The sequence below is a fragment of the Saimiri boliviensis genome, chromosome 8 (genome assembly GCF_048565385.1).
Source record: "Saimiri boliviensis isolate mSaiBol1 chromosome 8, mSaiBol1.pri, whole genome shotgun sequence".
Taxonomy (NCBI): Eukaryota; Metazoa; Chordata; class Mammalia; order Primates; family Cebidae; genus Saimiri; species Saimiri boliviensis.
Genome location: NC_133456.1, coordinates 6,748,473 through 6,761,019, shown reverse-complemented (window position 1 = coordinate 6,761,019; position 12,547 = coordinate 6,748,473). Strand labels below are relative to the sequence as shown.

The 12,547-nt window shown below is 42.6% G+C and overlaps 1 protein-coding gene across 8 annotated transcripts in view; it reads left to right on the top strand.

The window, feature by feature from the left end:
* The window catches only part of CACNA2D3 (calcium voltage-gated channel auxiliary subunit alpha2delta 3), a 935,925-nt gene that overhangs the window by 909,510 nt on the left and 13,868 nt on the right, over positions 1–12,547 (top strand). For 6 of the 8 annotated variants that reach the window (XM_074403648.1, XM_074403647.1, XM_074403646.1 and 3 more), the window contains one exon: positions 7,750–8,405. In XM_074403648.1, the coding sequence (XP_074259749.1) occupies positions 7,750–8,020 (271 nt within the window). In that variant the 3' untranslated portion in view covers positions 8,021–8,405. The other 2 variants (XM_039477586.2, XR_012518702.1) reach the window with 2 other exon arrangements.

The window sequence follows — 12,547 nt, the reverse complement described above, 5'->3', positions numbered from 1 at the left end:
CTCCCGGTGGAGAGCCACAGTCCCATGCCCCATCCCGCTGGGGAACAGGACGATAGGAGAAAGGCCAGTGCCAAGTTCAGTCGCTCCCTGGGACCGACTCACTGGCTTTCATTCGATCTTTGGATAAAATCTGGAAAATCGATATAAAGGGGAAAAATCTATAAAGAGTAAAATACCTCAGTCTAGGGCCAAACCATCTTAAGATTCTATCCTGCCCAACTATTTTTCAAGCCACAGTTTTGTACCCATTGAATGAAAGGCAAGCCAAACAAGCTCTCCACATATGTAAGCCTGTGGTCCTTAGGGGATTTATCCCTGCGTTCCTCCCCATCCTAACATGCTTGTTCAGAGGGCGTCCGAGGGAGGCATCGCGATTGCTTTCATCATTTGGTCCGGAAAACCCCCCTTGGAAGATAGTGTGCGGCAAATACTCTCTCTTGTCAGGGGAGGCTGTCTTGAAATCGCATCATCTTTTTCCTCCAGTTCTTTCTTAGTCTGTAGTGAACGGGAAAGGGAGGACTGGATTATTTCAGTTCTGGCAATGGACACATCAAAATTGCTTCCCTCTCCCAACTCCCTTTCCCTCGAGGACCTAATCTATTTCACGCATTTTGACCTATCCCTGCTTAGAAACAACCGCCGTGATTCTCTGCTGAGGCATTTCCCTCCTCGCCTTTTCTGGCCCCCAGGCAAACCCACCAGGCCACAGCCCCTCTGACTATGATGTCAGCCTGGCTGCTGGGCCCAGCTGGATGGAGGTGTGTTTTATGAAGTTCAACCCTGCACCCTGGGCCATAAATACACATTGTACACATAAATGTACAGCTAACATTGCCCAGGCCCCTCCGAAGCACCATGTTAATAAGCAGACAGTAAGTCTTTAAAATATGGAAAAGTAGTTAATCTTTCCGCTGGCAAATCTTTTGTAGGGGGTGGCTTTTCTCCTCTCCGTGTGGCTGCTCGCAGGGCTTTTCAACTCCTAGGATTTGGGAAAGAAGGAAGCAAAGTTGCTGTGGGGCTTGAAAAACAAGAATATCTTGCATTTGCTGTCATGAAGCATCTGCATTGAGCGATTACTCTGGGTCTGTCCTCAAGGAGTTTGAGCTCTAATCATTCCAGCGTGAGACAGACAGTCTAGTCTGCTGCCTGTGGCAGAACCACCACACGAGCCTGGGCTCTGCAGGGCTGAAGCTTTGGGTTTGAACCTCTGCTCTGCCCCAGTGACTCTAGGTACTTAGCTTTTTGTTTCCCTATCTGTAAAATGGGCATAATTCTGTCTTATTTATATAGCTGTGGCAAGAGTTTACTTATCCTCACTGGGTTTCAGTTTTCTCTTGTGTGTGATGGGCTTGATCCTCACACTTCACTTTAAAATTATTTTAAGAAGACATTAACACATACCCCTTGTAGAGAACTTCACGGTCACAGGTGGAGTCCAAGTCTCCCTTGACAGTTACTACCTGTCACCTTTCTTCAGAGGTAACCACGGTTGCTGGTGTGGTGTGTAACCTTCCTGAACTTTATTTATACATCCATGCATTAGATAGATACATACATACATAGAGATAGAGAGACAGACATATAATCTATAGAAATGTGTCTTTTTTTTGTACTCATTTCATGTATAAATGCCAAGGACTTACCAGGCAAGTGATCCTAGAGGTTAGAAAACAAAAAGGCTCACCCAAAAATTAAGATGCCCAGATCACTTGGCTGATTGAATTCATTTAAAGTACATGACCAGAAGCAGGGGGAAAGAGTGTGGAGGCCCGCCCTCCCTGCGTCCTGAGTTACGCAGTGTTCCTCTCTTCTCTCTCCCATCTTCCCTTCCTTTCCCTTCCCTTGTCTGCACTGTCTCCTGCCCTCCCTCCCATTGATGGTGTAGTGAGCAGGACCACACTTGAGGGTCCTCAGTTTGGAACAGAGCCTCAGCAGGCAGAAGGGGCCTGCAGCCAACGCACACTGGCCTTATGGAGAAGTACGAGGGCAAGTGTGTGGCTCACCTGTAACCTCCTGAGCGGCCACAGCATTTATCTCCGTGTCTCAAGCAGGAAACGGATGTTGCCAGTGAGTTAATTTCCGGATGACCCAGGAGAGAGCTATCAACCTAGAGACAACAGGGTCTGTGCCTCAAGAATGGCATGTATTTAATTTTACGTGGTCCCTCCTTCCTTCTTCTCTATAGGAAGAGACTTCGTACGTTCTTCCTTTACTATTGCTGTTTAACTGGCACACATGCTGCCTGTGGAGTCCATTCACTCTAGTCTAACATGAGTCATGGGTCACTTACGTGCTGTCTATACCTAAGACATCTTAGAAGTGTTATCCATCTCATTTTTCTTGTTTCTCTGTAGCAGAAGTAAATATTCTTAAAGAAATAGTCCTAAATATTCTTAAACACTCGTACTTCATGCAGAGTTGTACAACATTATTTTCCCACTCACCGTCGAGTCCCCTTTCGTGGCAGTAAATAGAGATGCTCTTTCTCCTGTTACCTGGTGCCAAGTAGGCCACCGAGTGGACATACTCTTGCTTATTCAATCTTGCCCTGTTGTTGGACATTTAGGTGGGGTGTTTCACTCTTTTTTCCTTTCAGTGAACATAATTACCACAGGCATCTTTATACGTGACTTTTTGGGTTCTGAACAAGAGTTTCTTTTACTGAGAAGTGAAACTACAGAGAAAATAGTGTGTAAAAGATTTCCACTACAAAAATAACAAATTGTCCTCATAGTAGCTGTAAAAATTCACTTTCCCACCAGCAGTATAGAACAATATTCATTTCTTCAGACTTTCTCCATTATTTGGTATCATAGATTTTAACTTTTACCATGTCCTAGTCAAATCATTTTCACTTATACTTCTCTAGTTTTAGTGAGGTTGAACCCCTTTTACCTACTTGTTACTCATCTGTGTTTTCTCTTTTATGAATTCTCTCACGGGTTCCAATATTGCGTAGGACAAGCAACTGCCCTTCCCCCACCACGTTGTTTTTTTTTCCTTTTTTTTTTTTTTTGAGACGGAGTCTCACCCTGTCACCAGGCTGGAGTGCAGTGGCATGATCTCAGCTCACTGCAACCTCTACTTTCCCAGGTTCAAGCTATTCTCCTGCCTTAGCCTCCCAAGTAGCTGGGACTACAGGAGCATGTCACTGTGCCCAGCTAGTTTTTGTATTTTTTTTTTTTTTTTTTTTTAGTAGAGACAGGGTTTCACCATGTTGGTCAAGGTGGTCTTGATCTCTTGACCTCATGATCCACCTGCCTCAGCCTCCCTAAGTGCTGGGATTACAGGTGTGAGCCGCTGCACCTGGCCCCTTCCCTTTTCTATAAAGCCCATTTTTTAAATAATTGTCCAGACTATTCTCTGTATTTATTTACTCTTCTGAAAGAATCTTAGAATCATGTGCTCAAATTCCATAAAAAATCCTATTGAGATTTTTATTGAAATTGCTTTGAATTTAAAAAGTTAATTAAGAGAGAAATGATTTAAATAATATTCAAAAAGGAGTATTCCTTTCCACCACTGTTGTCCTTCCCTCCAATTTTTGGCTTGCTTTTATGGTCCTCAGGAAATTTGCATCGTTTTCTTCATAAAGGCATGTTTTACCAGACTTACTCTTGGGCATTTTATAGTGGTTGATATTATCAGTGGTTCTTTTTTTCCACAAATATTTTTGATTGGTTATTGCCAGTGTCAGGCTGTGGATTTTATATGCTGATTATGTTAACTAGCCGGCTTGCTGAGTTCTTGTATTAGTTCTACTAGTTGGTCAGTGGGTTCACGTGGGTTTTCTGTGAACACAGCACTATCTGTTCTTTGGGTGATTGGGTAGAATTCACCTGGGGGTAGATTCTCAGTGAGCATTCCAGTTTTGTTCATGGCAATAAGTCTGCTCATGATTTTTACAGCTTGGCCAAATGTAGATAATTTATGCTTTATCCCCAAAGGCGTGTTTTCTCTAAGTTCTCAAATTGTTTACAATGTTACACATGATAGTCACCAAAAGTGTTTAAAATGCTCCTGTATCTTTCAGGTTATAATGATACTTTGTGACTTATTTCTTGATCAGGAGTGCCAAAAATTGATTTCTGTCAGTAAGCTTTTAAACCAGAGTTAGACACTGTTGGATAGCTTCACAGTTTAATTTGTATTTCATTCTTCTGCCTTTATCATGTCAAGTTCTGTCATTGATTCAACAAATACTTGCTGAGAAGTTGCTCTGTACCAGGCACAACTCTAGGCGCTAGAGATAACTGACAACCTGAGGCAGTCAGATGCAGCCTCGTTGCTGTGGGAACTACAGTTTTTATGAGGGGCAGACTGTCAACAAGGAGGAAGAGACAGAGGAAAGTGGCGACGTCATTGGTGTCCTCGGCAAGAACTGATTCAGCTGGAGTGGCGAGGACCACAGTCTTGTTGGAGTACAGTGTGTAAAGGAGGGAGAGGTAGGGGGAGAAAGAGGAGGACTATAGACAATTACTTTTAGGAGTTGTGCTGTAAGGGAAGACAGAAAAACGAGGCAGTCACAGGAGGGAGGGTTAAGGGACAGTTTTGTCTTTCCTGAGATGGGAGCTGTGACAGCAGGTTTGCAAACCTCCTTCCGGGAAGGGCTAGTAGATGACGGAAACTATTTGTGCAGCAGTCACCTGTCTCTCTTTTCCACCAGTCACATCCTTGAAGCAGCTTGAGAGACGGGCTTTGCAGAGGGGCATGAACAGATCCAGTGGACAAGGGGAAAGACCATGTATAGAGCACAGGTGCAGGTTTAGGTTCTTATTTTTCCAGCTTCTTGATTTGAAAACTTCGCCAAATATTTGCAACCTTTGTTCTTTCTGATGAAATTATCTAAGATGATACTGCACAAATTTGAATCTGGGCTATGATCAAATCTCAAGGATTGATGAAAGGTGTTCTTTTAATTTTCACTTTTTGTATCTTTTTGCTATTAATTTCTAATTAATTGTATTCTACCATAAAAGAAGAATGTGTAATCGATACTATAGGTTCTTTGGAATGGGGTGCAGTTCCCTGTGTTTAAAAATAATTTATATTCTGTGTTATTTACATCTGAAGTTTTGGGTCCATGTTTTTAAAAGATCATGCTTTCAGAAATCCCTTTTGTTATTTCTTTAGTTTGCATACTGTGATCATTATGTGCATAAAGAATCGTGTTTTATCTTGTTAGTGGATTGTAAGTTTTCGGTATGAACTATTTTATTACATTTTGATATTTTACTCTGAATATTTGCGTATTACTACTAAACTTGAACCTGTTTCTTTTATTGTTAGCATATTTTTGGTATATTTTTTCTTCCTCCTATATATCATTCTGTTTTAGAAGTGTCTGTGGCAAACAGCATGATGTTTGTAAACCTAATTTAAGAGTCTTTGCCTTTTAATATGTGAATCTAACAACCTCACAGTTACTGCAATTGGTAATCATTTTAGGCTTATACAGGCAGTCTGTGTGTGTTTAGAAGGGTGTTTAATTTCTCATGCTATCCAGATTGATTAGGTTTTAAATACTTTTTCAATAATTATTCCTAAATTTGAAAATATAATTTTCTATAAATGTCTACAGAGATTAAGAATCTATTTTTCTCTGGATACTGACATATTTTTGACTCCCTTTTTTTCCTAAAAGGTTTATTTTTTCATCTTGAGTACTCCCATTGAGAAACTTGTTTTATTCTCATTCTAAGTAATTTGTTTCTAGAGAAGCTTTTAGGATTGGTCTGTATCGTTAATGATAGGAAGTTTTTTACTCATATTTGAGTGGGCCCATTCATGGAAAAGAATTGGATTTGTTTTTTCAGTCCAAAAAATATTTTCTCTCTTTGGATCTTTTATGTCATATTTTCATCTCTTCTTCTCCTTTCTTGCTCCTCTGGTAGATACATTTGGCTTAATCTTCTAGTCAGCCATCTGTTCTTCAGGGTGTTTTGTGATCTTGGTTTTGTACTTTTCTTTGAGACTCAGTTAATCTGCTATCTCCAAGGGAGAAATTGTTGGTTTTCTAATGAGAGCTATCTCAGGCAGAATATATTTATGTTGATGGGCAAAATCCATTAAGAGGCCAATTGCTGGAGCAACATTCTCACATAGGCAAGAAAGAGTCTAGTATTAAAGAGGGTAGGTAAAGCAGATACAGATACCTGTAGAGGTGAAATTAATTAGCAAAACAGCAAGATTGAATATTTTTCTGAAGCCAGGTATAGTTCCAGATGAGGGTGGGAAGGGCAGAGTGTAGGTGTCCCAGTGTGGATAGTGGTTAAGGCATTGAGGAAACATCTTTGCACAGTGGCAAGCCCTGTTCCCTCCTACAGATGAAGAAAATGAACCTAACTGTGGAACAGTAAATAGATGTGCATTGGGCATGTACAGAAAAGGAGCCAATTGTGTTGCGGTCTCAGAGACATTCAGCGATCATTCAACATGAGGTAGCAACAGGTTAAAAAAAAGGGGGAGTTCTGGCCGGGCACGGTGGCTCAAGCCTGTAATTCCAGCACTTTGGGAGGCCAAGGCGGGTGGATCACGAGGTCGAGAGATCGAGACCATCCTGGTCAACATGGTGAAACCCCGTCTCTACTAAAAATACAAAAAATTAGCTGGGCATGGTGGCGCGTGCCTGTCATCCCAGCTACTCAGGAGGCTGAGGCAGGAGAATTGCCTGAACCGAGGAGGCGGAGGTTGCGGTGAGCCGAGATCACGCCATTGCACTCCAGCCTGGGTAACAAGAGCGAAACTCCGTCTCTCACACACACACACACACACACACACACACACACACACAAAAGGCGGGGGGTTCTTTCCCCTTCTTTATAATGTCCCATAAAGCAGAAGAACAGAACAAATTTATCGCAAGAAAGGCAAATGAAGATAAAACCTTTGGAGAAACGGAGAATGTATTTGTTAAGTTTAAATCTATTAAACTGAATGAAATATGGGGGTTCTAAACCTGGAGTTAAAGATTTAGCTAATCTGTTAGTTCTGAAAGAATCTGAGAAATTCACTCCTCCAAAGAGTCAGTGGTGTTTTTGTGGTAAAGGATTATTTTATAGTGGCATTGTCACTTCACCACATTGGGCAGTGTGAGGAGGAGGCACCACCAAGCTTGCTTAAGTTGAACAGGCTGTACTGGTTGATCAGAAAGTCAGAGCAACTCTACAGCCTTGGTTCTAACATAACTTGGGCTCTGAAAAGTGTGGGACCTTATAAAGGACTGGCGTTAATCTTATCCAAAACTCTGTTCCTGTATACTGGGCACACATTGTGCAAAGCACTACCAGGAAGGCTCTAAGAAGTTCACTGCCTCTTTTGCCATTGGTATGACGTAGTTTCAGTTTTTCCTTGAGGGAAGGAGGAGAGAAAACGCCACTTAGAGGATCATCCAGTGCAACTTGGAGTAATGTTTAGGCTCCGGGAAAAGGAAATTAGGCTTTGAAAAGTTTAACCTCTTAAACCTCGGAAACAAATTCTGACTCTTGTCTTTTGTACAGATAGCATTTCAGTGTTTCCAAGGTGAGTTGTATGAGCCGCGTGTCATCAGAGCCATTGTTTTCTAAGTGAAGCTTGGTATTCTTAAGTGAAGAACTTCATGGAGAAAGGTAGCATTAGTAGTAAAACAGTCTCCAAAATTTACTCACAAAATACGGTAGTTACTATCACCCAGAAGAGAAGTCTTCGTGGCTCTGTAGTTCACGGATGGTAGATGGTAAATGACTGTCTCGCTGCCTCTTGTTCCAACAGGTCCTTTGTCATCCAGCAAATCCCAAGTAGCAACCTGTTCATGGTGGTGGTGGACAGCAGCTGCCTCTGTGAATCTGTGGCCCCCATCACCATGGCGCCCATTGAAATTAGGTATATCCTTTTGTGTGCTGGTCCAGTCACTACCACTGAAACCAGGAAGGGGGAATCAAGGATAAGGAAACCTGGGGGAGAAATATTAGAGAAGGAAAATCGCATCCTTTCCACTGTTGAAGAGAGAGTAGTTAAGAGAGTTGTCATTGCCAGGTTTTGAGCTCTGAAAAGCAGAGTAGCAAAAGCCATCCTTGGAAACATGCCTTAACTACAGTCAACATAATGAATCCCTTAAGTGTGAACGTCTAAAGGCCCAGAAGATCAGAAGGCGCCCAGAATCTTGTCATGGCTTCCACCCTGAGGTAAGTGTGAGAAGTGTTACTCTTTCCTTTTCCCATCAGAATCACCGTAAGAGTCTCACGCTGGTCAACGAACTACAACTGAAGAGTTTACTGAAAGGGATTGATTTCCTCATGAGTAAACTGAACCCGCACATTGTCTGGTGCCCAAGACATTGTTCTTACATTAGAGAGGGGAGAGCGGTCTGGGAAATCCACATGGTTGAAGGAGTCCTTGAGCCCATTTCCGTCTAACCAATCCCTGCCTTTCCCCATAGGAGAACGCAAGGGAGTGTGGGGCTGCGCCAGGTCTCCGGGCCCTGACAGTCCTCCTCCTGCTCCCTCTGCTTTTGATGCTCTTCTCAAGGTGACACTGACTGAGATGTTCTCTAGGCATGCTAAATCATGGATAAACTGTGAACCAAAATATGGTGCAACATACGAGACATGAATATAGTCCAACCATCAGCATCTTATCATGATTTTAAACTGTGCGTGATATAAACTCTAAAAGATATGTTGACAAAAAGTTATCTTTTTACTTTGCCAGTCATGCAAATGTGAGTTTGCCACATGATAATCACCCTTCATCAGAAATGGGACCGCAAGTGGTAGGCGGTGTCCCTTCTGCTTGAAACCTATTGAAACCAATTTAAAACTGTGTACTTTTTAAATAAAGTATATTAAAATCATAATCTTCTTGTTTGGATTTTATCATTATTGCTAAGAATACGAACTGAAAACAATGCATGGGGAAAAGGTCCCCATTCCAGAAATCAGGGAAGGATGGCTGTGGGTAGAGCCTTTGTTCTAAAGCAGATTCTAGGCACATATTTAACAATTGTTTAGATGCTCCACTCTCAGTTATAAAAATATTTATAGAAGTAAATCAAAATATCATCTACATGGTAAGAGTTTATTACATAGAACCCTGAATTTTGTTGAACTAAACTTCAATGGAAATCATAATTTGGATTCAAACACAAGCTTTTCATCATATCCAAGTGTGGAATTATTTGGGAATGGAAATAAAGAAGTCAGAAATTCTAGGCATTCATTCTGAGGCGACTTGAAGGAGGAAAAGGACAATGATGATTACAAATTTGGCTTCTGGGTTTCCCCATAAACAAGATATGAAATTAGATCTCAAATGTGATAAAAGATGAAACTACCCAGACATGTAAGCATTTCTAAACACTGAATCTTGAACCAAAGGAAACAGATTTCAGTGGATCATGGCTACTAAATACAGTGGAATAATTTCCATGCCTGGGTAGATAGGAAAGACATCTAAAGTTGTTATCCAGAGAATTCTACTTAAACTCTTAAAAACGGGCACATTATCCTCTTGATATTTTAGAAAACTGATGATGTTACCATACTGCTTTATACTAAAACGATTCCACTACATTGTTATAATTTTTAACATTACTGTGCCTCCAATGCTGTTCTCAAAATCACCATACTATCACAGGCAAGCTTGCCAAAGACTCAACAGCCATGGGGCTATAGAATTGTTACAATTGATGTAATTCATTCTGCACACTTGGTAAATGAATAAATTCATTTGTTGCTCATACAAATATAAAGATGTATTATATTTACACTGATATATTGATATCAGATAAGGAGCCACAATTTATTAAGCTGGAGTGATAAGACTCTAACCTCATAGAGAGTCACAAGTATAAAAGCATTCTATTTATACCTAAGGTGATGGCCAGAGGAAAACTGAGCTTAATACTGAGAAAGATGAACTTATCACAGATCTAGGTGATTTACAGGAAAAATTAGGTGATTTATAAAAGAGAGCAAGTTAGGTGATTTATAAGAGAGGCCAGACACGGCTCACTTTTGTAATCCCAGCACTTTGGGAGGCCAAGGCAGGTGGATCACGAGGTCTGGCGTTCAAGACCAGTCTAGCCAACATGGTGAAACCCTGTCTCTACTAAAAATACAAAAAAAATTAGCCAGGGTTGGTGGCAGGCACCTGTAATCCCAGCTACTGGAGAGGCTGATGCAGGAGAATCACTTGAACTCAGGAGGCAGAGGCTGCAATGAGCCAAGACTGCACCACTGCACTCCAGCCTGGGCAACAAAGCAAGGCTCTGTCTAAAAAAAGAAAAAAATAAAAATGACCTACAATTCTCCACTACAATTCTTAAAAACTGGCAACAATAAGTCAAGCATATTATATTATAATGCCCATAATCTAATGCAAATGATGCAAAATATGTGTAACATGATTATGTGTAATTCCATCCCCAGTCTCCTTCTAAACAATGAAGTGACATCATTTTTGTTACACAGTTTATGGCATAAATATAGCATCCTTGAGTCGCACCATGCCTCAGGCCCTTGTCAGGGATTACACTCATGTAACTGACCCACCAGGCACCTCTGCTTTGCTGTTCTCACAAGAGCTCCAAGCAACTCTGTTTATCTACTTGGAAACTGAATAATTTTCTCCAACGTAAAGCCTAAGCACAACTTACGATCCCCCTTCGTTAAACTTTTTTCTTCCCACTAACTCAGCTCTGACCCCAAACCTTGGGGCCACCGTGTTTGCGCCTTCCCCCGCAGCCGGCCTTATAGCCAAGACTCACAAGCTCTCCCCTTCAAACACCAAACCTGACCACCACTTTTCCCAGCCATCCTCTTCCTGGTCACCACCCCCATCCCTGGTCTCTGAAGATCTACGTGCACATTGGTCTCCTCTCTTCCACTGTCAGCAACCACCCAGCTCCACTCCACGGTCCATTCGCACAGCAACCAGAGCAGTTTTTCAGAAACAATTATCTGATCATAGCCTTGCCCAGGGCAATTACAACAACATACCCATCCCTTACCATAGTCCACAGCAGGGCTTTCCTGAGTGTTCTATGTGTTCAAATCACTCGGGGAACCTTTCAAAAATCTCTGGGGCAGAACCCAGGCACTTTGGTTTTTGTTAAAACTCCCCAGGTGATGTTAATATGAAGCCAGGTTTGCACCCACTGAGCTGTGGGACCTACAGAGCCTCAGCCCTGGGCCCTGCCCCCCTTACCCACTCCATCCTGTGCCGCTCACTCTGTCCCAGACCCTCTGCGCTCCATGGCTCTGCCTCCCAGCCTTTGAAAATGCCAGGCATGCTCCCCACTCAGGGCTTTCATTCTTTCTGTGCCCTCTGCCTGCAAGGCTCCAGACCCCGGCCTTCATGCGGCTGCTCCTTCCCAACATCCAGGCTCCCCTCAAAAATCCCTTCCTCAGAGACCCCTGGTACAGCTGCTCTTCTCCCCTGGCCCCGCTCCTCTGGTTTTACTTTTCCTTTACATCATTTGATTTTCAGTTTCACTTGCATCACGGCACCGTAAGAACAAGGACTCCTCCATCTCCTGCTCCCACAACAGGGCCTGGCCTTTAATACAACTAAACCCACCAATAACAATGACAAAGCTTGCACTGTTTACTGTGATCTGACTCTCCCTGCCTGGTACCATTTGAAGTGATTTCCTTGTTTAACTCATGGGATTTTCATAGCACACCCACAAAGTAAATGTGACTATGACCTTCATCACACAGATGGAGACACAGGGGGAAAGGAATGCTCCCAAGGTCACGTGGTTGGAAAGGTGCAGAGTGGGAATTAGAAGCCAGGCAATTTGGCTTCCAAGTCAGGGCACTCAGCCAGTCAAGTACTTCAAATGGATGAATGAATCACCAACAATTTTGTACTATGGTATCTTCACGTCCCCTACCCACTGATCTTACTGCCATCTCTCTAAACTGCCTGGCCTCCGATCCCGGCTCTCTAACACCAGCTTGCTAGCTCACCTCCCTGAGCACAGCTGCTATTCCCTGTCCTCCCACTTCTAGGCCACTGTGTGCTGCCCAGAAGCCCTCCCTCGTCTTCATTTCTCCCCCATCTCCCTTAGAATACACAAGCCGCAATGGCACTTTTATGGCTACTGAGCTGCTGAGCACATCTGGGCTGCCTGTCATACCTGGGCAGACCAGTCTGCACCCTGGGACATATTCCTTCCGAGTCAACTTCTATCTCACTGTCCCCAAGTATTTCATAGTTTCTCTTCCCTTTCCTTAAAAGCTGGGAAAAAATCCTTCCTGCTCTCCTCACATATTTTTCAAAGACCAAAGAGAAGTTACCTGAATGTGGGAGATCGTGGCATAAATCTTTAGACAGCATTATCTATAGTATCATACGTTGTACTGAGCAGTGCAGCTGGATGGAAAGATAGTAACTATTATAAAGTACCAGTATTCTTGCTGGTATTATTGTTCGTAATGAAAATTATCTGTGCTTATACACACACACTCCAGCCTGGGCAACAAGAGTAAGGCTCCTTCTCAAAAAGGAAAGAGAGAGAGAGAGAGAGAGAGAGATCATTTATACACACAAACTCCAGCCTGGG